Source organism: Dendrobates tinctorius, unplaced genomic scaffold (genome assembly GCF_039654945.1).
Source record: "Dendrobates tinctorius isolate UK_male_01 unplaced genomic scaffold, ASM3965494v1 ptg000124l, whole genome shotgun sequence".
Classification (NCBI taxonomy): domain Eukaryota; kingdom Metazoa; phylum Chordata; class Amphibia; order Anura; family Dendrobatidae; genus Dendrobates; species Dendrobates tinctorius.
This window is the reverse complement of record NW_027361792.1, coordinates 1,518,779-1,543,284: the sequence shown is the minus strand read 5'-3', so window position 1 is coordinate 1,543,284 and position 24,506 is coordinate 1,518,779. Positions and strand designations below refer to the sequence as shown.

At 47.8% G+C, this 24,506-nt stretch overlaps 2 protein-coding genes across 9 annotated transcripts in view; one reads left to right on the top strand and one right to left on the bottom strand.

Moving 5' to 3' along the window:
• Positions 1-6,867, top strand: part of F2 (coagulation factor II, thrombin) — a 32,109-nt gene extending 25,242 nt beyond the window's left edge. Inside the window, exons 11-14 of the mRNA XM_073541647.1 lie at positions 4,752-4,925; positions 5,017-5,195; positions 6,376-6,446; positions 6,623-6,867. Of these exons, the coding sequence (XP_073397748.1) occupies positions 4,752-4,925; positions 5,017-5,195; positions 6,376-6,446; positions 6,623-6,757 (559 nt within the window). The 3' untranslated portion in view covers positions 6,758-6,867. The remainder of the gene's footprint in view (positions 1-4,751; positions 4,926-5,016; positions 5,196-6,375; positions 6,447-6,622) is intronic.
• Positions 6,868-18,793: 11,926 nt separating this feature from the next.
• CKAP5 (cytoskeleton associated protein 5) overlaps positions 18,794-24,506 on the bottom strand; it is a 36,625-nt gene continuing 30,912 nt past the window's right edge. For 4 of the 8 annotated variants that reach the window (XM_073541638.1, XM_073541645.1, XM_073541639.1 and 1 more), the window contains 15 exons: positions 23,974-24,109; positions 23,704-23,897; positions 23,428-23,597; positions 23,286-23,309; positions 22,921-23,094; positions 22,447-22,567; positions 22,191-22,370; positions 21,908-22,095; positions 21,738-21,813; positions 21,322-21,510; positions 21,096-21,233; positions 20,899-20,982; positions 19,977-20,136; positions 19,750-19,904; positions 18,794-19,462 (listed from right to left, as the gene is read on the bottom strand). In XM_073541638.1, the coding sequence (XP_073397739.1) occupies positions 19,214-19,462; positions 19,750-19,904; positions 19,977-20,136; positions 20,899-20,982; positions 21,096-21,233; positions 21,322-21,510; positions 21,738-21,813; positions 21,908-22,095; positions 22,191-22,370; positions 22,447-22,567; positions 22,921-23,094; positions 23,286-23,309; positions 23,428-23,597; positions 23,704-23,897; positions 23,974-24,109 (2,238 nt within the window). In that variant the 3' untranslated portion in view covers positions 18,794-19,213. The remainder of the gene's footprint in view (positions 19,463-19,749; positions 19,905-19,976; positions 20,137-20,898; positions 20,983-21,095; positions 21,234-21,321; positions 21,511-21,737; positions 21,814-21,907; positions 22,096-22,190; positions 22,371-22,446; positions 22,568-22,920; positions 23,095-23,285; positions 23,310-23,427; positions 23,598-23,703; positions 23,898-23,973; positions 24,110-24,506) is intronic. The other 4 variants (XM_073541643.1, XM_073541646.1, XM_073541642.1 and 1 more) reach the window with 3 other exon arrangements.

The window sequence follows — 24,506 nt, the reverse complement described above, 5'->3', positions numbered from 1 at the left end:
AACCCTCTCATATCATTGATATATCCAAAGTGATTACTGCGGCTCCTGTCAAGTTAACCACGTTACCTCCGGGAAGAACCTTTGTGGCTGAGAATAACCGAAAACGAGTGCTAAATTGGGGACATTCGTCCAAGATTGCCGGCCACGTTGGTGTCAAAAAGACTTTGGACTTAATCTCTCGCCATTATTGGTGGCCTTCACTCTCCCAGGATGTTAAAGACTTTGTAGCATCTTGCCCGTCCTGTGCCCAGAACAAGATACCCAGACAACCACCCTCCGGTCTTCTGTTCCCGCTTCCCGTTCCGTCGGCTCCATGGCGGCACATAGCCATGGATTTCATTACTGATCTGCCTTGTTCTTCCGGTTGTACTGTGGTCTTGGTGGTTGTAGACCGATTTTCGAAGATGGCCCACTTCATTCCTCTTCCCGGACTACCCTCTGCTCCTGACTTGGCGAAGATCTTCATTTCCCATATCTTCAGGATTCACGGCTTCCCCCAGCACATCGTGTCAGACAGAGGGGTCCAATTCACCTCCCGATTGTGGAGAGCTCTATGCGGATTCATGAAAGTGTCATTGGATTTCTCTTCCGCCTATCACCCCCAAACCAATGGGCAGGTAGAACGTACCAACCAGATCCTTACATCCTACCTCCGGCATTTTTCTAATGCTCATCAGAATGACTGGGTCGGTCTACTTCCTTGGGCTGAGTTCGCATACAATAATCACTCCAGTGAATCGTCTACCAAGTCTCCTTTCTTCATCGTCTTTGGACGGCACCCCAATGTGCCTCTACCGGTACTTCCTGTCTCGGGGGTACCTGCTGCCGATTCTCTGTCTGTGGAGTTCTCCAGGGTATGGCAGGAGACCAAAACCGCTCTCGAGAAAGCACGGGACAGAATGAAATTACACGCTGACAAGAGGCGCCTGGACGTTCCTCCATTTCTCCCTGGTGACAAGGTGTGGCTCTCCACCAAATACGTCCGCCTTAAGGTACCATCTTACAAACTGGGTCCCCGTTACATTGGTCCTTTTGAGGTCCTCAGGCGGATTAATGATGTTGCTTACAAATTGAAGCTGCCTCCTTCACTCCGTATTCCCAATTCCTTCCATGTATCTCTCCTAAAACCTGTGGTTCTTAACCGATTTCATCCTTCTCCAGGCCACACACCCCAGCCTGTTGGCTTGGGGGATGAGTTTGAGGTGAATGACATTTTGGCCATGAAGAAGGTAAGAGGGAGAACCATGTTCTTGGTCGATTGGAAGGGTTTTGGCCCTGAGGAGAGGTCATGGGAACCCAGGGAGAATATCCACGCACCCCAGATTTTGTCTAAGTTCCTCTCCAGTTTTAGAAAGAGGGGGCGTAAAGGGGGGGGTACTGTCACGCCGTGCTCACCTGGGGGCGGGACCTCGGTCCCGACGTCATCTCTTCCAGAGCCGCAGTCATTCCGGGGGTCCCGTCGGGTGCGCACGCGCAGCTCTCGTCCCCGGGTCTTCGCCTACATGTCACATTTGCGCTTGCGCGCTCCTGTCAGTGCTGTATAGGGCTCGGTCCTCTCTATGGTAATGGAGGACCTGACCCGGAACCTGTAGTGGTCATGTGCTTTCTGGCTAGGTCCTGACCCGGAACCAGTAGTAGTCTTGTGCTATATCAGACGACCTCCCCCTAGGGGAGGTGCCTGATTATTGTTGTGCTTCCTGGCTTGGTCTGCCGTGTCCCTGCCTGGCTGTGCGCTGTATTCAGGTCCTCTGCTTTGTACTTGGTTGCGCCTCCTGGCACACGCTCTGACCCTGTGCTCTGTCTCAAACTCGGTTGTGCCTCCTGGCACATGCTCTGACCCTGTACTCTGTCTCATACTCGGTTGTGCCTCCTGGCACACGCTCTTACCCTGTACTCTGTCTCATCCTCAGTTGTGCTTCCTGGCACACACTCTGATTCCGTGCTCTGTCTTATACTCAGTTGTGCCTCCTGGCACATGCTCTGATCCTGTACTCAGTCTCTTACTCTGTTGTGCCTCCTGGCTCATGTACCAATCCTGCGCTCTGTCTTATGCTCAGTTGTGCCCTCTGGCACACACCCTGCTCCTGTACTCTGTTAGGCCGGTTTCACATTCGCGCTTTTGAGCGCAGCGACGGCCTGCGCACGGCCGCCGCTAAGCCCCGCCCCCTGCCCCGCCTCCACCAGTATCTCCGCCTCCGGGCGCATGACGTTGCATGCGTCCCCTATCTTCAACACAGAGGGCGCAGGCCGTGCGCAGTCTGCGCACAGTCTGCGTTTGGAGGCGCATGCGTCCTTTTGACGGTGCGCCGAGCAGCGCCAAACGCAACCTGTTGCATTTTGGTTGTGCTCGGCGCACCGTCAAAAGGACGCATGCGCCGCCAAACGCAGACTGTGAGCAGACTGCGCACGGCCTGCGCCCTCTGTGATGAAGATAGGGGACGCATGCAACGTCATGCGCCCGGAGGCGGAGATACTGGTAGAGGCGGGGCTTAGTGGCGGCCGTGCGCAGGCCGTCGCTGCGCTCAAAAGCGCGAATGTGAAACCGGCCTTACACCTCCTGGCACACCTGCTGCCTGACTCAGTGCTCTGACGTGCGCCTTGCACGCATCCTGCTTCACTCACACCCGGACGAACGAAGTCTCTGTATACCACGTGTTCCCGTGTCCACGCTTTACACGTTCCTGCAGACACACACACCCACTCGTGTCTCCTGTGAGCCGGCCGCCTGGTGCCAGCAGTCGTGGTGCCTCACCCCCTGGGGCTTGCCCCTGACTCTCCCTGTATAGGGGGTGGTCTTCACTAGGTCAGCTCGCCCTGGGAGGGTTGGTGTCACGACCCAGAGGGTCCACTCCAGGAGTCGTCACAATATGGCAGTATTATATTGGTACTATATGATGGGATGTATATGGCAGTATTATATTGGTACTATATGATGGGATGTGTATGGCTGTATTATATTGGTACTATATGATGGGATGTATATGGCTGTATTATATTGGTACTATATGATGGGATGTGTATGGCAGTATTATATTGGTACTATATGATGGGATGTATATGGCTGTATTATATTGGTACTATATGATGGGATGTGTATGGCAGTATTATATTGGTACTATATGATGGGATGTATATGGCAGTATTATATTGGCACTATATGATGGGATATGTATGGCAGTATTATATTGGTACTATATGATGGGATGTATATGGCTGTATTATATTGGTACTATATGATGGGATGTATATGGCAGTATTATATTGGTACTATATGAGATGTATATGGCAGTATTATATTGGTACTATATGATGAGATGTATATGGCTGTATTATATCGGTGCTATATGATGGGATGTGTATGGCAGTATTATATCGGTACTATATGATGGGATGTGTATGGCAGTATTATATTGGTACTATATGATGGGATGTATATGGCAGTATTATATTGGCACTATATGATGAGATGTGTATGGCAGTATTATATCGGTACTATATGATGGGATGTATATGGCAGTATTATATTGGTACTATATGATGGGATGTGTATGGCTGTATTATATTGGTACTATATGATGGGATGTATATGGCTGTATTATATTGGTACTATATGATGGGATGTATATAGCAGTATTATATTGGTACTATATGAGCTGTATATGGCAGTATTATATTGGTACTATATGATGAGATGTATATGGCTGTATTATATCGGTGCTATATGATGGGATGTGTATGGCAGTATTATATCGGTACTATATGATGGGATGTGTATGGCAGTATTATATCGGTACTATATGATGGGATGTATATGGCAGTATTGGCACTATATGATGAGATGTGTATGGCAGTATTATATCGGTACTATATGATGGGATGTGTATGACAGTATTATATTGGTACTATATGATGGGATGTATATGGCAGTATTGGTACTATATGATGAGATGTATATGGCAGTATTATATCGGTACTATATGATGGGATGTATATGGCAGTATTGGTACTATATGATGAGATGTATATGGCAGTATTATATTGGTACTATATGATGAGATGTGTATGGCAGTATTATATCGGTACTATATGATGGGATGTGTATGACAGTATTATATTGGTACTATATGATGGGATGTATATGGCAGTATTGGTACTTTATGATGGGATGTATATGGCAGTATTATATCGGTACTATATGATGGGATGTGTTTGACAGTATTATATTGGTACTATATGATGGGATGTATATGGCAGTATTGGTACTTTATGATGGGATGTATATGGCAGTATTATATCGGTACTATATGATGGGATGTGTATGACAGTATTATATTGGTACTATATGATGGGATGTATATGGCAGTATTGGTACTTTATGATGGGATGTATATGGCAGTATTATATCGGTACTATATGATGGGATGTGTATGACAGTATTATATTGGTACTATATGATGGGATGTATATAGCAGTATTGGTACTTTATGATGGGATGTATATGGCTGTATTATATCGGTACAATATGATGAGATGTATATGGCTATATTATATCGGTACTATATGATGGGATGTGTATGGCAGTATTGTATTGGTACTATATGATGGGATGTATATGGCAGTATTGGTACTATATGATGGGATGTATATGGCAGTATTATATTGGTACTATATGATGAGATGTGTATGGCAGTATTATATTGGTACTATATGAAGGCCATTATTGTGCCCATCTCTGTTTTCTCTTCATCCAGATACGAGAGGACAACAGAGAAGATTCTTCAGCTGGAACGGATCATTGTCCACCCTAAATACAACTGGAAGGAAAATCTTGACCGAGATATCGCGCTCATGCAACTCAGGAAACCTCTGACCTTCACAAATTATATCCATCCAGTATGTCTCCCAACCAAGGAGATTGTGCAGAAGTGAGGACCCCCGTATCTACCAGCCAATGGTCTCCAAGCTCCGTCTGAGGTCCTGGTATCTGACCTGCTCTACATTAATGATGTCTTACAGGTTTCTGCAGTCAGGGTTCAAAGGTCGGGTTTCGGGTTGGGGGAATCTTCAGGAGACGTGGAGCACGGGAGGACCACAGTTACCGACGGCCCTTCAGCAGATAAACCTTCCTGTGGTTCAACAGGAGAAATGCAAGGCATCTACCAATATTAAAGTGACCGATAACATGTTCTGTGCGGGTGAGTAGCTTTTTATCTACGACTTCTTCATATGTGAGTCCGGAAGCCATGGTGGGAAACCTTTCTATGATGGATGCTCCGTCATTCTTCTTGAGATGATGCCCACTTTTAGACGTACGCTTGCAAAATTAAACTGTCACTTCAACAAATTTTCTATAAATCAATCGTACAGGCGAGTGTAAGAAACATATCTTGGCAGAGAAATCTGCTTTTCTCCACTTACAAGCCACTTCACCCACCCAAATTGCAGCTGCGTAATGCAGTCGAGGGAGAAATGGAAGAGCAAGAAGAGAGATTAGCTCAGATGGGGCTGCTGCTTTTTGTTTTCTCACCCTCAAAGATTTATTTACAACTACACTGCTCATTACTTCTGTGTAAAGACCTCCCAGGCTGCTTTCTTGTATTTTCTCAACTCATAACTATATTCACAGCTACACTGCTCATTACTACTGTATGATGTCTTCCATACTGCTACTTCCTAGTGTTTTATCTCACTCCAGTGCTGGATGCACAGCTACACTACTCAATACTACTGTACGAAATCATCCACGCTACTGCTTTGCTTTCTCACCCCATAACTGGATTCACAGCGACATTGCTCATTACTGCTGTATAATGTGCTCCATACTGCTGCCTTCTAGCATTTTCTCAACCCATAACTGTATTCACTGCTCATTCCTGCTATGTCATCTTCCTAGTGTTTCATCTAATGCCAATGCTGGATTCAGAGCTGCACTGCTCATTACTGCTGTATAATGTTCTGCATACTGCTACCTTCTAGTTTCTTCTAAACTCATAACTGTATTCACTGCTCAGTACTACTGTATATTGCCATCCATGCTGCTAATTTCTAGTGTTTTAGCTCACTCCAGTGATGGATTCACAGCTACACAGCTCAGTACTTACTGTATATTGTCCTCCATGTGACACAGAGGAGAGCAGGGATCGGTCATGTCTGTATGTTCTGTGTTTAGGAGATATCACAGCAGCTTATATCCACCAGATAGCGCAGAAAACTGAAAAAGATCCCGCAGAAAGGAAAACTGGTGAAAAATACCGGATACAATTCACAAAATAGCCAGAAAATGTTGACTCTTGCAGACACAGCAGCTTAGTCCGTACCTGAAGTACCAGGTACACATGAAGATGTTTCGTCCTGACATCTTACCCATTGTTGTAGGTTACAGTCCAGAAGAAAGCAAGAGAGGAGACGCCTGTGAAGGAGACAGCGGAGGCCCCTTTGTCATGAAGGTTGGTGTTTATCGATGACATTTTATACCATTGTGATTGACAACTACCTCTCCTACCCTGGGGAAAAAGCTAAAAAATAGGCTTTTTTTTTAAAATCCGCACTGGGTTCCGGACCACCACACCCTCCCTGCTCTTTTCTCCCCATGAACTTGGTGTCATGTCCTTTCTCTTTCTAGGATCCCATCAGCAAACGTTGGTACCAGATGGGCATCGTGTCTTGGGGCGAGGGATGTGACCGGGACGGAAAGTTCGGCTTCTACACTCATTGTCATCGCTTGCGGAAATGGGTCATGAAAGTCACAGATCAATAACCCCGCTGATACCTTTCCAGCATCAGGTTTTAACCCTTTGGCTTCTGAAAGCACATCCCCCCCCCCACCACATTATGTATTTCTGCTCATCAATAAACTATTTTTAATCACTTTGTGTCATCACAAATTCATCCTAAGTGCTAAGAATGTCGGTGTGCACCCCGTAGGCCAGGCCTGGACACTCCTGCCGGTCCCCATTACTCCAATGAAACAGCCAGACGTCCCATGTAGGACAGTCCCCAGTTTGGACCATGATGCTCGGACGGCCCACGGGGCTCCGGAGCGGAACTCCACGTCTTCTATCCTGCAGTGACTACAGGTCTGGAGACCCGTGGACAGTCCGGGCCGTGACGTTCAGATGTCTGAATAAGAGCTTAGGGTGTAACGTTACTCCGTACATCTCCCTACATGGAGGAGACATCCAGACATGAAGCAACTTCCCTAATACACATTCGCCCCCCAACCTGTTGTGAGCAGTTACCCCTCATTAATACTCTCAAAAGGAGTTGTCTCAAAAATACCACCGTACATCCATCCTATTAAGCCAGAGCAGCTCCAAAGTCCATGATGGGAAGGGCAGTGCAGCGGTTATATTGTAATACTCGATTTCCCCACTGGAGGCGCTGTAGGTTAATTGAACACTTATTTATTACCATTGATTAGGGGTCCCCAGAAGTGGGAGATCTCAGGACCTTCCATAGAAGACACCACATCTTCGAGCAGCGGACTGACCAAATATGGACCTATGAGACAGCGGACAAGTTGTTCTCCGCCATGAACCAAAAATCGCAGCGCTCGCTAGTCCACAAAACACATGTAATGGGAGCGACTCGTGCACCGGTCCCCACTGAGATAGTCACATCCCAACTAGCATAAAGGGTTTTGATGCCATCTATACTCAGCCTTAAAGCAGTTTATGATCATGTCGACCACGAGATGCGCTGCGGCCCCTGTATCCTGGGGACCACTGGTGGTCCCAGAGGTGCTAGCAATAACACATCACCTAATAACCCCATCAATCATTGGTACCTGGCGACTTGATATTTGGTTTTACCATGAACTGTCAAGGTGAAAATATATTTTCTTATATAACTTTTATACTTTTATACTGTGAAACAATAAGTTTTTCCTAATTGCTTGCTAATGCAAATGTAACTGTATTAAAGATGGCTGCCAGTGTTCACTTTCACTTAAATTCAGTGTCTAAAGAGTTAAGTTAAGTTTCATTTCTCCTAAAAAAAGATAACTCAGGAATGTGAAGAAGAAGTAACCATCGGGAGACGTTTTGACGAATCAGAGAGACTGGACACTAGATGTATACTGCATAAACCCCGCCTAATGCACGCCTTCCCCTAACACTCAATATAGTATTGTGTATTTGTAAATAAAGCCAGTTGTTGTACTGCTCCTGACAGGTGTGGATGCGGGACATTAGCTAAGACTGAATCAGCTGCGTGTCTGAGTCATTCTTAATTGGTACCAGATGTTTTGCGCTCGCACAATGATTTGGAATGACTGGTGAATGAGGATTTATTGTCGTTTACGACCCCGACAATTTGGCGCCCAACGTGGGGAGTGGACAGTGATCCGAGGCTCCTCTGGACCCATGCCTGGATGTCTGTGGATGATACCTGTAGTGGCTGACCTCGAGGACTGATCACCCTCCAAAACACGGTAAGTGAGATCATATACACTGTATGTGTCACACTTGCTAGTGTCTCAGCCGTTATTGGTTTGTCTGTGGTCTCCTTGGGTCTGAGGGGTGACCGGTCGAGTGGTGAGACTGAGTGCGATCCTGTGCCACGCTCTGAACCAGCAACTGAGAGACGTCGCATTCTGCGCGTCCTCGTGTACACCACACCTCCTCCACCGGTCATTGTACTCCATTCAACCACCCTACCCGTGACTATTGTCTAGTAGTGAAGTGGAGTGATAAATTGAGCTAGTTGCAGATTGTGGGGCAACTTAGAGGAAGGGATAGGAGACGCAGCCTCTGTGATATTGTACCAGCTAGGTAATTAAGACGTCCCGAGAAGGGACCACCTGTATTTCTGTGGAGGGCTCTCACTAGGAGACCGCCTCCCGACTGTTGGAATATCGTGGCAGGATAATCTGTTAATCACTGCTGTTCAAGGTTAGGGAAAGGAAATATTGAGCGCGAGGCTCTTTTCCTAGTACGTCGAACGTGAGGCTCCGTACTGTGGAACATCAGTGTTGATATCGCTACCAGTGGTTTTTCTGCAGAGAACCATAGTATTCTGTAAGAGTCATGCTGCGTATCTTAAAGCAGAAGAAGTCTGTGCCCCACAAGTTAGATGAGGATGCTGTGGAGGTCAAGGCAATAGTAGCGTCACGGGAAGGCAAGAAGGCAGTCAAGAATGTTGAGAGATTGTATAAGCATGTAGGATTGCCCTCGTCAGGGAGATTACAGCCGGCTATGTGGCATAATCTCATAGAGAACAAACGAGGCATGTTGAAAGATAAAGGATTGTTAGAACAAGCACAAGCTCATCTGCGAGTTGCGCGAGGCTTGAAGAATGAAGGATGGAAAGAGATTGATGGGGAAGGAGGATCAGACAATGCGGAACCTGTGTTTGGTTATAAAATGCCTTTGAACTGTGATCTTATAGATTGTAAAATGGCCGCCGTGCCACTGATGATGAAAATGCAGTCCCAACCACCGCCCTATAATGGCGACAAGACGAGCTCTCCAGAAGCGTGGGTGTGTCCTGTTTGTGGCGTGCAGAATCCAACCTGGGTGGAAACCTGCCGTGTGTGTGGGGCGGGCCGTCCTTGGGGTTCCGCCCAGACCATGGACGGAAGTGGGGCATGCCCCTCCTCCACCGGCAGCCATCTTGGTGCACCCGGAATTCCTCCCCAGCCACTATGTCCGCTGGTAACACTTTCCGGCGAGTACTATCGGACCACCACTTCCTGAGAAACCTCCGGCACCGACCGATGCTGTTCCCACCTCTAATGTTCCTGTTTCTGTTCCGGCCTCTGGGCCTAGTCTCCCGGTGCAACCCACTGTGATATTTGTAAATACACCTGGTCAAGGTCCCTTCACTCTTGATGCCCTGACCGGCAGTACGGCTTTCCGGTCCGTAATGCGTATGAGGCGCCAAGCTATCGGAGATGATGAGGGATCAGAAGATTCTGACAATCAGGTTGCTACAATTCCCCCTGCCCCGCCACTGCTATTAGGTCCGTTCGAATCCCCCCGGCCCGGAAGGAGCCCACTACCTACCCCTCTCAACAAATCCTCTAGGTTGCCCCATGACCCTGAAATCTGGTTCCCCTGTCATTCACGCTATTACATCACACCTCAGGGCTCCCATGTTCTTTTCTCAGTGGGGTATGGGGACATAGTTACCCACCAGGTAGGAGCCATAGTGAACCCAGCTAACTCTACCCTGTCGCATAGAGGTGGTTTGGCCCAACAGATAGCTAAAAAGGAGGCCCAGCCATAACCCAAGAGTGTCAGGCCTACCTTACCAATTATGGCCCCTTGCATCCAGGAGACGCTATGTCCACCCAGGGAGGGAATTTGCCCTGTGATATAGTGTTACACACTGCAGGCCCTATATATGATTACAGGACACCCGAGCATTGCCGTACAATATTGCAGACCGCCTTACAGACAGTGCTTATCTTTGCAGGACGGCTAGGGAGAGATACACTTCCTCGTAGAACTTTGGCTATACCATTGATATCTTCAGGACTCTTTGGATACCCACTGGGCCCCTGTATGAAGGAACACGTTGAAGTCATCAAGAATTGTCTCCAATCAACCCCAGATCTCGATTTACAAGAAGTTAGGATCGTCTGTTACCATGAATCCGGATTAGAGGGCATCATGCCCTTGGTAGCTGAATACGATACCACTGATGCACACAGGTATAAAGCCCCTGGATGAGGTAATACCCACAGCACCCCCAACTGCCCCGAAGGATGAGGCAGTGACACATGACGAAGAAGAAGAAGGGCTGAAGCTGAAATACAAACCCTTCACTCCGGTACAAATTGATGCTATTGTTAACAAGTTACCTGACCCGGACAAATTTCCCATGCAGTATGTAAGGAAACTGGAACAGACTAGGAGCATCTACGGGGCTACATGGTCTGATCTATCAGGCATCACCTCAATCAAAGCCTCCGAATATTTTCTCCCCACCATCATGAAGGAATTGGACCCCACTAAAGCAGGACCTCTCAACAAGTTCAAGTCTGGAAAGGAGTTTATCGCTCAACTCACAAAGTGGGCCCAGGATCGTCTCTGTGACGAAGCAGGATCAATACAGGATATACAACAAGAATCTGGTGAAGCTGTGGAGAAATACGCTGCCAGACTAACTATGCAGTTTGAAGACTTGGGTTATTCAACTCATGTGAAGACGCAGGCAGCCTTGTTGGTCCGTGCTTTTATTGATGGTCTGGAAGATCCACTGAAGGATAAGGTCATGAAGCTTCGTCCCGAATTACCTGATGGTCCCCTAAAACAGGCCCTCACTGTTGTGAAGAGTTATCAGAAAATGCTTCAAAGGGAAGAAAAAGAAGCAGAAAAGGAAGCAGAGAAGGAAGCACAGAAGGACAAAGGCAAGAAGAAACCAGCCATGTATATGGCAGAAGCCTCAGAAGTACCTGTTATGGTGTATCAGGCTCAGGATCGGTATGGATCACCACGCTTGAGGCCGAGAGGGTCCCAGGGCCAAAACTACAGGGACAGACCAGTTCGTGATGACCAAGGGAGACCTCTGTGTTGGGAGTGTGCCAGCCCTGGTCATATGAGAAGTTGTCCTCGCAGGGGGCACCCTCAGAGACCTCTTCCTCCTCCACACTCATGAAGTTCAGGCCAACCGGTGCCCACTTTTCCCGCCACCTGTACTTCCTCGTCTTGTGGTGCAGTGACCCTGGAAGTGGACAATCAACCTCTCAAGTTCTTAGTGGACACTGGGGCGGCCACCTCTGTTATCTCTTCATCTCAGCTGCCTCCTACAATCTCCCTGTCTTCAGATTTCCTCACATGTATTGGAGTTGAAGGTCAACAAACCTCATCACCACTCACTGTTCCCGTCCCAGCTGGCCCATTCTCTGGTGTCTTTGCCAAATTTCTGGTGTCTGAAACCTGCCCCGTCAACCTTCTAGGAGCTGACCTCCTTCAAAGGCTTCACGCTACCATCATCTTCGGTGATCAAGGGATGGAATTGCAATTACAAGATCCTGCCTCACAACAAGGCACTGAAGATCGTTGTGTCCTTAAGGCTTTCCCTCTGATGATGATGACTCTACAAACGACACCTTCCCCGGATTTGCCCAATCTACCTACCACTCTGTGGTCAACTGGACCTGAGGATGTGGGTCTGCTCAAAGTGCCTCCAGTAAAAGTCCACCTCAAACCTGGGCACCTATACCCCAGACTACCTCAGTATCCGCTTAAGGCTGCCCAAGAGCGGAGCCTTGGAGTTCAGATTACCTCCCTCTTACATTCTGGAGTGCTAATCAGATGTGTTTCACCCTGTAACACACCCCTGTTTCCAGTGAAGAAGACAGCTCCTGGAGACCCTCCGAAGTACAGACTTGTACAGGACCTCAGAGCAGTCAATTCAGCCACCATCTTGGAAACTCCTGTGGTACCCAACCCAAACACCTTGCTTTCTCAAGTGCCTACTTCAGCAACACTCTTCACCGTTATTGACCTGGCTAATGCTTTCTTCAGTGTCCCGCTTCATGAAGACTCAGTTTTTATTTGCCTTCACGTTTCAAGGATCTCAGCTGACCTGGACCAGGACACCACAGGGTGCCCAGAACTCCCCTAACCAGTTCACTCATGCTATGAAGATGACCCTGGATCCGTGGGTGTTACAGAATCTTCATGTCACGCTTCTCCAGTATGTTGATGACCTACTCCTCTGTGGAACTGAAGAGAATCTGTTTGCTGCTTCTGAGTCTTTGCTCCTTTTTCTTCATTCTGCCAACTGCAAAGTCTCAAAGGCCAAGGTCCAGTGGTGCAAAGAGAAAGTCGTCTTCCTCGGACACTGCATCTCTCAAGGCTCGAGACACCTCACCGAGGACAGAAAACATGCAATCAAGGATATCCCTTATCCAAAGACATACTCTGCTATGCAGTCTTTCTTGGGACTCATTACCTACTGCAGACAGTGGATTCCGGATGCTTCAAGACTCATGCAAACTTTGTATGATTGCCTCAAGACTGGAGGACCGGACTGGGATCATGCTGAAAATCCGTATATCTATGCTCAGCAAAAGGACTGTTTCCTGGCTCTCAAGGAAGCTGTTGTCAGCGCCCCTGCTCTGGGTCTCCCTGACTACACTCAGCCGTTTCATCTCTTTGTTTCAGAATCTGAAGGACATGCCTCTGGTGTGCTGGCACAGAAACATGCTGATCGTTTCCGTCCTCTGGCCTACTACTCAGCCAGGCTAGACCCTGTTGCCAGAACTGCTCCTTCCTGCCTCAAGGCTGTGCATGCAGCCCATGTTCTTCTGGATAAGTCTGCTGACATAGCACTTGGTCATGACTTGGTCATTCAAGCTGGACATGATCTCTCTGCTGTCCTCCAACAAACATCTCCTAAGCATCTAACGAGCCAAAGACATCTCAGACTTCAGTGCTCTCTACTTCTGCCCTCCAACATCACCTTCCAGAAATGTACTACCATCAACCCAGCCACTTTGCTTCCACATTCTAGGGGGGAGTTCCCTGACGGGTATAAGGACTTACCAGACGGGAGGTCACCTGATGACCCGCATGACTGTGTAAAAGCACTGGAACAAGAAGCCTCTGCACCACAAAATGTGGTAACTCAAGAACTTCTCAACCCTGATTTGCAACTATGGACTGATGGATCTCGATTTGCAGACTCTTATGGCAAGTTCCACACTGGATATGCGGTCACCACTGAAACAGAAGTCCTTCTGGCTGAAGCCTTGCCACCTCACCTTTCGGCTCAAGAAGCCGAACTTGTGGCCCTACAACAAGCATGTTATCTAGCAGAAGGGAAGACGGCCAATGTCTACACTGACTCAAGATACGGCTATGGAATCTGTCACGATTTTGGATTCCTGTGGAAGTCCCGAGGGTTCATTACGGCTACAGGAACCCCTGTTAAACATGCACTAAGGATTAAAGCCCTGATGAAGGCATTGGAGCTACCTGTACAAATTGCGGTGATCAAGGTCAAAGCTCACGGGAAAGTCAATTCGAAGGAGACTAGAGGAAACCATTTAGCAGATCAAGCTGCCAAAGCTGCTGCCATAAAGAATGTCTCAGCAAAGTGGGAAGAAGAAGAAACAGCACCAGAAAAACCCTGTTGGGAAGGCACTGATACACCTGTGATGCCTGTGCTTACCAGAGCACAAACAAGAGAACAGGCAACCAAAGAAGCTACCCAAGCCGAAGAAGAACGAGACTTTGAGAAGTCCGAAGCCCGAAGAAAGAAGAGGGAGTTGATAGAAGACATGGAAATGGAATACCCTGCCACCGGATCTGTCTGGAAGCCAGCCCGACCACCTGAAGAGAGATTGTGGGAAGAACAAAAGTTGACCTCTAAAGAAGAAAAGAAGCAGTGGGAAGCTGTAGGAGCCATTCATGGGAATCGTAGTTCTGCCGGACAATACCAATTTCCTAGACTCTATAAGGTGGATGGGAAACCCTGTCTACCCAAAAGAATGTATCCAGCCGTTGCAGCATGGGCTCATGGATCAACTCATCGAGGAAAGAACCAAGCTCTGGCCTGTATCAAGAAGCTCTACTGGGCCCCAGGAATCTCTACCACTGTCACAGCCTACTCAAGAACCTGCCCAGTCTGTGCCATCTGTAACCCAACAGCCACCGCCAAGGTTCCACTTCAGCATCTTGCCAAACCAGACTACCCTTGGCAGAGAATCCAGGTTGATCATATTCAGATGCCCAAGTCAGGAAAGTATGAGTACGTCCTAGTGGCTGTGGATATGTTCTCAGGATGGCCCGAAGCCTACTCAGTGACCAACATGACTGCCAAAACTACAGCTAAGAAGCTCATCACTGAAATTTCGTGCAGATTTGGAATTCCCGAAGTTGTTGAATCAGATCAAGGCCCAGCCTTCACTGCCAATGTCTACGAGGAATTGTGGCGCATGTTAGGGACAGATTTGGGTCTGCACACCCCCTATCACCCCTCCAGTTCAGCCAAAGTTGAGAGAATGAACTCCACAATTAAGACCCAGTTGCTTAAAATGAGCCAGGACCACCCACTCCCATGGCCAGATTTGCTCCCCGTGGTCCTATACCATATCAGACACACCCCACAGGGAAAACACGGCCTGACTCCCTTTGAGATTCTTTTTGGTGCTCCACCTAAAATAGGAGACATTAGGCCACAAGAGTTGTCTGAGACAAATGATAAAGTTGTACAATTTGTAATTGCATTGTCTAAGGAACTGTCTAACACCCACTCTACAGTTTCTGCTTCTCTTCCAGAATCCACAGGTGACGTGGTCCATGACTTTGTGCCAGGAGACCTGGTGTATGTGAAAAAGTTTGTGCGCAGAGATTGTCTCCAGCCGAGATTTGATGGACCCCACACGGTGATCCTGGTCACCCCCACTGCAGTAAAACTTGAAGGAAAGAGCACCTGGATTCATGCTTCACACTGTAAAAGAGACCGAACCAGTGTTTAGTCACAGTAGTGACTGAAGGGAAATGTTGCTGTTGTTTTTGACCTTGGGACTGGGGGCCATCCTCGCCCCTACCTCTTCGGCCCCTATTGTAAATAAGAATTCTGGTCCCTTTATTCTCTGGGTAAACCTGACAGCCCCGGTGAATATCTGGCGATTTGATTTCTGTGATGTAGTCAAGTGCCTTGAGACTGAACGGGTGGTAGAGGGGATCATCCAGTTCTATATGTGTTACCAGACAAGACAACAATAATTGTCATTATTGGACAGATGCTGCCTGGAGTACGGGGAATGATTGGGGATATAAACCTAGCGAAGCCATGTTCCCCAAGGATGGGACGGGTAGGAATCTTCGTGAGAGAATGCATCTAACAGCCCTTCTGCAACCATTTAGGGGCTGTAAATGGGGTAGAAGCTGTCACCCCCTTCTCCTAAATCTTGAAAGCCCTCAATCTGCTGATCTGCAGACGTTCGTACTAGGAAGGCATTATAATTATGTATTTGGTGCTGGACCTTATGCGTATTTAGGCCATATTTTCGGCTTCAGGATATTAGCTTCAGACCAACCAAGGCCCCCGTTACCAGTACACCTAAAATAGTCCCAGGTGAGCGTTTGCAAAATGTAGTTAATGAAGTGATCCCCATTCCAGGTCTCAGTTGGCAAGAGGTTTCCTCCATAGAAACACAAACAGCCCCAAGGAAAAATTTGTGGTTAGAATGGGTGAGGTACAATGTAAAAGTCCAGAATATCTCTGTAGGATGTATTGCTTGTGCTGCTGCGAATACACACCTATACACACATGCATTGCTTTTCCCTGATGACAACACCACTGCCTGTGTCATGAATTTGTTGAAAGGTTTGAAGCCCACTGATTGCCCAGATTACGTCCCACTAATTCATAAGGAACCCAAACTAAAGGTCCCAGGAGAAGTAACTGTATTAGCTGACAATTACACCTGCTATAATTCCCACGACACCACAGGTACACCAGTAGGGATCTTCGAGACAGGTTTCTGCAAAGAGAATAGTTCTCTAGATACTGACTTGTTAATCAAACATACACAATATATGTATGACATTTATTGGTTATGTGGAGATGGTAAGCTCCGTCCTAGGTTGCCAAATGCCTGGACAGGCCAATGCACCCTTGTTAAACTAGCTATGCAGTTCAAGATTCTACCCTGGGATCCAAAGATACCTGATGAACCTACCAGGAAAAGGAGAAGCCTCGATCAGCTCCATATGAGTTATGAAGAAGATCCACTAGTATATATTGATGCTATTGGAGTGCCAAGGGGGGTGCCTGACCAATTTAAAGCCCAGAACCAGATCTATGCTGGCTTTGCTTCTATAATCCCACAGGTGCAGATTAATAAAAATGTTGAATGGATCAATTACATATATTACAGTGAACAAAGGTTTGTCAATTTCAGCCAAGATGCCTTCCAAGGTATAGTTGAAGAATTGGGCCCTAACACTAGAATGACACTCCAAAATCGACTAGCCCTTGATATGATATTAGCTGAGAAAGGAGGAGTTTGTGGGATGGTGGGAGAGGAGTGTTGTACCTGTATCCCTCAGAACTCTGGAGTGAATGGAAAAACCATGATAGCCCTTAAAAAGATAACTGGGTTAGCAGCAGAATTGAAAACTAATGCTGGAGTAGACACATCTTTCTTTTCCGGCTGGTTGGGTGGACTCAAGGGATTCCTTCAACAAGCTTGTATAGTACTGATCGCCCTCCTTGTAATTGGATCGATAACTCTTTGTTGTGTTATTCCCTTGTATAAAAAGGTTATTGCCAAAGCAACTCCGACTGGCACCTTCCTCAATCAAGAAGTAGACCCACCAGAGTACGATGGTACTGATCTAGGGGAGATCCCCAAGTATATTCCCCTCAAGAGAGTAGACAAAACCCCCCATTCTCAGATGATGTTAAGAGACTTAGTTTAGGGACAGCGGGAGAACTCCATGTGAGGTTAGTGAAGGGTTCAGCTGCCTGGAGGCCTCTCGCTAGGGGAGAGCTTCTGAGGTGTCTGGATGAAGAAATCCACCTCCCCTTTTCCCATCGCATGGACAGTCTCGAAGGATCTTTCATTAAGGGAAAAACTTAGTGTTTAGGGGGGATTGTCAAGGTGAAAATATATTTTCTTATATAACTTTTATACTTTTATACTGTGAAACAATAAGTTTTTCCTAATTGCTTGCTAATGCAAATGTAACTGTATTAAAGATGGCTGCCAGTGTTCACTTTCACTTAAATTCAGTGTCTAAAGAGTTAAGTTAAGTTTCATTTCTCCTAAAAAAAGATAACTCAGGAATGTGAAGAAGAAGTAACCATCGGGAGACGTTTTGACGAATCAGAGAGAGACTGGACACTAGATGTATACTGCATAAACCCCGCCTAATGCACGCCTTCCCCTAACACTCAATATAGTATTGTGTATTTGTAAATAAAGCCAGTTGTTGTACTGCTCCTGACAGGTGTGGATGCAGGACATTAGCTAAGACTGAATCAGCTGCGTGTCTGAGTCATTCTTAATTGGTACCAGATGTTTTGCGCTCGCACAATGATTTGGAATGACTGGTGAATGAGGATTTATTGTCGTTTACGACCCCGACAGAACGACTTGCCGAACAATCACATGTACGAGGAAGCCCCAGTCCACCAGGGACAAATCTTCCGATCCAAATGTTCGGTACCTGAAGACCATTCCCCTGCCGGAGGGAAGGCATGTTGGTTCTCTAGCGCCGCCTACAGGTACCTGCCTTGTATGTATGTTGGACCTTGAAGCAATGCACCATTTTGCCTATGGATACTACATAATCCCGATCTGCGCCGTTCATCTACGGTGGATGTCAGTTGTGGGTTTAGCAGGTTCCGGCTGTATTTTACAACCAGCAATGGTTTCCAATGTCAGCGATCGGCTGCAGCTCAGATCGCTGCTGTTTAACCATTAATATGCCACTCAATTCTGACAGCAGCAATTAAGTGGAATGATGGCATCACGCGCCCATGCCTGCATAGCGGAGATACAGACTGACACTATACACCCAAATGTCGCCGTGTTACCGAACAAGACAAAGTCCACAAAACATTAAGACGTTACAGACGCCCCTGACACTGCAGGTAACTAGGGTACTAGCTGTCGGCACATCGATCCCTCGTAAACAGGAGTGAAAGCTTTTAAAATGAGAAGTTTTTTTTAATTTATCGTCCATGAAAATTAAAAGCCAAACGTTACGGCTCAAAACGGGGACTGGAACGGCATCACCAGGGCCTTGTGGATTAGTTACTGTAATCTACAGGTCCAAATACATCAGAGCAGCTGGAAAACCGCGCCATTTACACAACGCAATCACTCGTTTCAAACTTTATTTACAAAAAAAAACGTTTCATGCCATGCCGGACGATTCCATACAGAATCAGCGATCCACTGCTTTATGTTAAATTAAAAGCAAGTCAAAAAACAGCCACGGAGCGACAAGTATAAGAGCCGCGGAAATGGACGATTAAAACCGGATTGGGGGAAAAAAAAAAAAGTTCTGGAACAGGATGAGACGTCTGTACACTAAAACACACGGGGGAGTCAGAACAGCAATATATATGTACAATACTCAACCACTAATGTCGCTCGCCTCCCCCCCCCCCCCGCCCCCAACAGAGAAATGCACAGTATGATACATAAAATAATAGTTTACAATAGGCCTGGACGAAGCCCCCCCGAGACACGAGACCCCCGAGAGTGTGCAGACGGAAGAGATGGCAGCGCGCCAATAAATCACTTTCGACTGCTTTTAATTCGTTCCAGTCTCTTTTTCAAGTCGTCAATGTTGGAGGCGGTGGCCGAGGAAGAGGTGGACGAGGTGGTGCTGGCGTGAGTCTGGTTGGAGTCTAGATCTAAGTGCTGGAACTGCTCACGCGATTCCCGGAGCTGGGAGAGTTTGCTGTGCAACATGTCTGTGGACGATACCACCGATGGAGTAGAGGTCTTCGAGAGCAGGGAGCTGAGGGGAGGCCTCTCATCCTGCTGGATGACAAAATATTACACACGTTAAAGGGGTTATCCAGGACGTAGACCCCAAAAGGAGGATCCGACACCCTGCGCTGATCAGCAAAACTCCATGTCAGTACTGCAGCTCAGATCACATTCACTGCCATAGGAGCTGAGCTGCAGGACTGAACAGCCACTACTTGCATGTATAAAGCATCAGCCTATATAAACCGATGGTGCAAGAGGCTGCAGCGTTCAGACCAGGGGACCTGTGGACATCGCCGTCCGTGCGCTGGACATGTGGAGGCCATATCCCACTTTACCTTTGCATTGTCGAGTCCACACCTCTGGCGAAGTATTTTCAGCCTCTCCAGGTAGACAGATGGTCCCACCTCCTCTCCATTAGAGTTTGCAGTGAGGGGAGCAGCGGTGGTGATGGCTGGTGGAGCATTGAACTCCGTCATGTGCGGGGAGATACCTGTCAGACACGGCAGCCGGTGAGATCAGAGCAGTAAGCTCACGGGACCGCAGACTGGTCTCAGGGCCTCACCTGCGGAGGAGGTAATGCGAGCCTTTCCTTCCCGCTCCATCTCAATCAGACGTAGACCACGCTCCACGTAGCTCTGGAAGAACTGGGAGGAATTCTTCAGGAACGGTTCAATGTCGACATCAGAATACTTTTTCTTGTACTCGTACAGCTCCGCCAAACCCTGAGGAGGTGGATGGAATAACAAAAGGAAATAACATCAGTGGGGTGAGCAAAATAATAAAGGAAGCGGCATCATTTATGGGAACAGAACATCACGGGGGAGAAAGACCAATATATACAAGACGCTCACTCCTGATCAATGAAAGTGCATACTTTATTAAAACATGGCCTAAACAGCATCGGCTGACCGTGCTATGACCCAGTGTTATTATTGGGGTATCTGTTGGTCATAATCCCCTTATAGGACACTCGCCCTAGTTGTAGGGATTATACATCAGCATAATGATACATCTTCATATGCAATGAACACTAAACGTGTAATGCCAAATATATCGCCTGCCACTACTGTGGCATAGTTATATGTATTTTCAGGGGTGTGGGTGTCCTGCACTTTGTCTGTGCTTTTATATCCCACCGTTTGTCCTTTGGTGTTATTAAAGCATGGATTTTTATTAATCAGGAGTGAGCATCGAATATGTCTTGGTCTTTGTTTCCCTTGAACTCAGCAGGGGTCCGACCCAAGACCTCCCATAGTCAGCAGAATGAGACATCAGTAGACTGAAGCAGCTGTGTGGGTGCTCGACCACCAGCAGCCCCATAATGGATGGAGCGGAGGCCGGGCGTGTGCACCGCTGCTGCTCCACTGTAATGGGGGGGGTGTCAGTGTGCCACACTGTGCCCATCGCTGTAATGGGGCACTACCTTCTCCATGCAACGACCCCCATTAAACAAGATATCCCCCACTACTTGACGCCGCTCTTACCTCCTTTGTGTTCTCTTTGGATCCAATCTTTTTGAAAATCTCGGCCAGGAAGTCGCTAACATTCGCTTTTGAAACTTTTTCCTCCTCGAGAAAACACAAACCAGATTCTAAGTCTGCAAATCTCTGGTAGAGAGCGCGCTCGTCTACAATGCTGTCACCCACTCCACCCCGCCATATAATGGTAGAACGCCACTCACCGTGCGGGACGCCCCCTTCTCCGTCTCCTTGTCAGACTTTGAGCCGGTGCCGTCCATGGAGTGCTTCATTACTCTCAGGAGATGAGCCTCCAGCTCAGACTCGTGCTTGTTCTCGATCATGCTCAGATGATCCATGATCTGCAAACACGATGGACATTGCAGACACCGAGCGCAGACATCGAGAGCCCACATCGGCCCCCTTCAGGGTCCCGGATTATCCGCTTACCTTCAGGCCCTTCAGCTTGCACAGGGAGTGCAGCAGAGTTTTCAGGGTCCGCATGGGCAGCTCACTCTTGTGTTGCTTCAGCTTCTCCTTGGGCAGGACCCGCATGAAATTATGGATGTCCAGCAGAATTCTGTCCAGATTTATATTATTGATGGCTTCAGGGAGAAGTCGAATCATCCGCCACAAGCACTGCAAGCAAAACCATGAAGGAATTTGACAATGTCTGCGACACCAGTAGGAGAATCTATGGAACAGATTGTGCAGCGCCTTCCTCTTCAGCTTGGCACGGCAGAGGAAACGCGAAGCCCCAGATGGGACCGTCGCTTGGAAGTTGTCATATTGGGAGGTGCTGCACAAACCCCCAAATATTCTGGAGAAATCCTTATAAATCAATAATCTGAAATCAGGAGCGTTACCTTCATAACGAGCTCTGAGAACTTGGGCGAGCTGGCGGTCGCAAGCAGACTGTCCTGAAGGAGGACCAGAAGAGCGCTGCAGGGACAGATACACGGGGTAAAGTCCGCAGAACGTCTCCCCTCAAATACAAGTTGCAGACCGCCATTATAAATTAATCCCGAGGCCTTACCTCAATATATTCGTCTGGTCTGACTTCTCCAGCACTTTCACCACCAGAAGGTTGACTGAACGCACCACCTGCTGCCCTTCTTCTAGATCCTCCACCCTGGAGTCCAGCATCAGGGTGATGAGACCATGCATTAAGTCCTTCAGCACGCCGGTGGACGCTTCCCGGGCCAGACTTTCCATCTGAAAAAGCTAGAAAAAAAAAACAAAAAAAACAAAGGATCAACATGCATCACAAAGCTGCGACCGGATGAAAATTCCCACAAAGGGCTCTTGTTATTTTATACCGATATCATGTTGCCGATGATGCAGCTGTACAGACGGACAATATCATCCTTGTCCAGCCGCTCGTCCGCCATGTGCGTGTTGTACACCAGACGCAGCTGCATGAAGGTGGCGATCAAGAACTGATCGATGTGACCCGACATGGCTTCCGCCTTGTCCTCCTGACGCAAAACTTCATCGATCTGAAAACATTTATCGCAATCAGACAAAAATGTCTCTTCTGATGAAGCAGAACTTTACATGTCCGGCCGCGGTTACCTGGGCCAAGGCTTGTATACTGGTGTTAATGTCACCGCTGGCCACTTGTGAGATCACAAAGTTGATGGTAGAAGCGGTGTTACTGTGCATGTCATCAAAGTGCGGGGATACGGCCCGAATCCTGTGGGGGACAGTGGCCACAATCAGAGCAAAGCGGGGGTCCTGTCCTCAGCTATAAACTGTGGAGATGTGGCTGCTAATAAACATCAGCATCAAAGGAGTCATTAGTAGAAAAGCAGCAGACATTTGGGCAAGAAGCATGCCCTTGTTCTTAAGGATGGGCGCATATTGCTAGGGTAATCAAGGGATTTTCTTTGCACACCAGCGCTCTGAGGATCAAAAATTAGTATTGAAGCCCCTCGATTCTTAGAACAGGAAAAAGTTGTGCAAGACTTAGTCAAAAACGGGACGCCTAGACCCCCCGGCTCGCCAGAGGACATCTCCCCGGCTCTGCTCCCCCTCACTACCACTTACTTTGGTTCTGGGATCAGGACGGGCTCAAAGATCTCATCGAGTTTGTGCTGAACCAGCGCTGGCATCTCACACCTCACTGTGCCATTGTCATTCTCGATTTCATCTAAATCCAACTGGAATTCTCGGGGCACGGTGTGAGCCGGCTCTGGGTGTCCTCCCATGTTTCGGGCCTGACTGTAGGGAGAATAAGAGCGACTTTAATACAGGCAAGGTTTTCATGAAACAGGAGATCGGACTGAAAAGACACCAGACAAAATAAATTTTACATAAGAACACGAGATGGGAAAAAAGTTTACAAGTAATCCGACAGGTCAGACCACCTTCGGTGAGGGGGAACACGCATGCGTACGGAGGCCAATACTTACATCCGATAAGTGCGGTACATGATTCTGTCCAAGGAAAGGCATTGACAGAAGAACAGAACATTTAGTGCTTTTCTAGCTACAGATATATGGCACAAGAGTACGACAAGACACACAGCAATGCCAAGGGGGGTGCGGGACCTACTTCAGTTTGGAAGACATGTCTTCAGGGGGCGCTTTCCGCAGCAGACTGGAATTGGCATTCTGTACGCGCTGCGTTTTCTCCTCCGGTTGTTTCGTGGGGGCAGCCACAGTTTGCTTCTTCCCGGCTCGTTTTATCCTTTCCTCCAGCATGCTCATGTCTTTCTCAGACAGCTGATGGTGAAGGATAGATGGGCACCACCAGTTATGATGAATGGAGATGGAAAAGAAATCGGGGGTCTTCAGTCTGCTGGGGGGGGGGGGTGTAGTATATACTTACATTGCCTATGAGCTTGAAGACTTGCTCTCCGTGCACGTTGTACACCGCGACTATGGTGTTGAGAGCAGCGTTGCGCACGGTGGTGTCTCTATCCCCAATGTGCACCGCGATCTCCTTCAGAGCTTTGGCAGGTGTTGGCTGGCAGACGTTCATGCCATAGGATTCGATCAGACAGCCGAGCTCCTCCAGACACTCTGAGGATGGACAAGACTGTTAGCGAAGGAGCCGAGGACTCTCTGGTGTGACCCACCATGGCGTGGCGTGACTCACCAGCTCGCTGCTTGGAGTTCTTAGACTTGATGCCTTCCATTATGAAGTTGAACATCTTGCTAGCTGGGTACACCTGGCACATCTTGTTTAAAATGGCACGCACATCCTTTCGTACAATATCTTTTGGCTCGCCGACCTGTGGAAGAGACCAGATGAAAAGGAATGGTCACCACGATCCCAAAATAGAAACGTAATATTTATTTCGCATCTATAGTCTAAGTGATATAGATGGATGATAGCCAGGTGTCCGGATCAAGAACACAACCAGATGCCAAAATGGACCGGCCATGGCTGCCTTTGGTGAGAGGCCACACTACGGCCAGCCGGGATCTCAGGAGCCCTCTCTGATCCCCGACACACTGATTTCTACAGAACTGCTCCAGGGCAATCAGCCCTACTTCATTCTCCCTCATCACATTGCTGCGCACTTCCCTGGCCCTCCTCCATCTCCTGCTACCGCCCTCTCCGACCTGGTCAGGCAGCCGATCTCTTGTAAGAGCTGTAACAGCGTTGTCCTCCATTGGCATCATCAT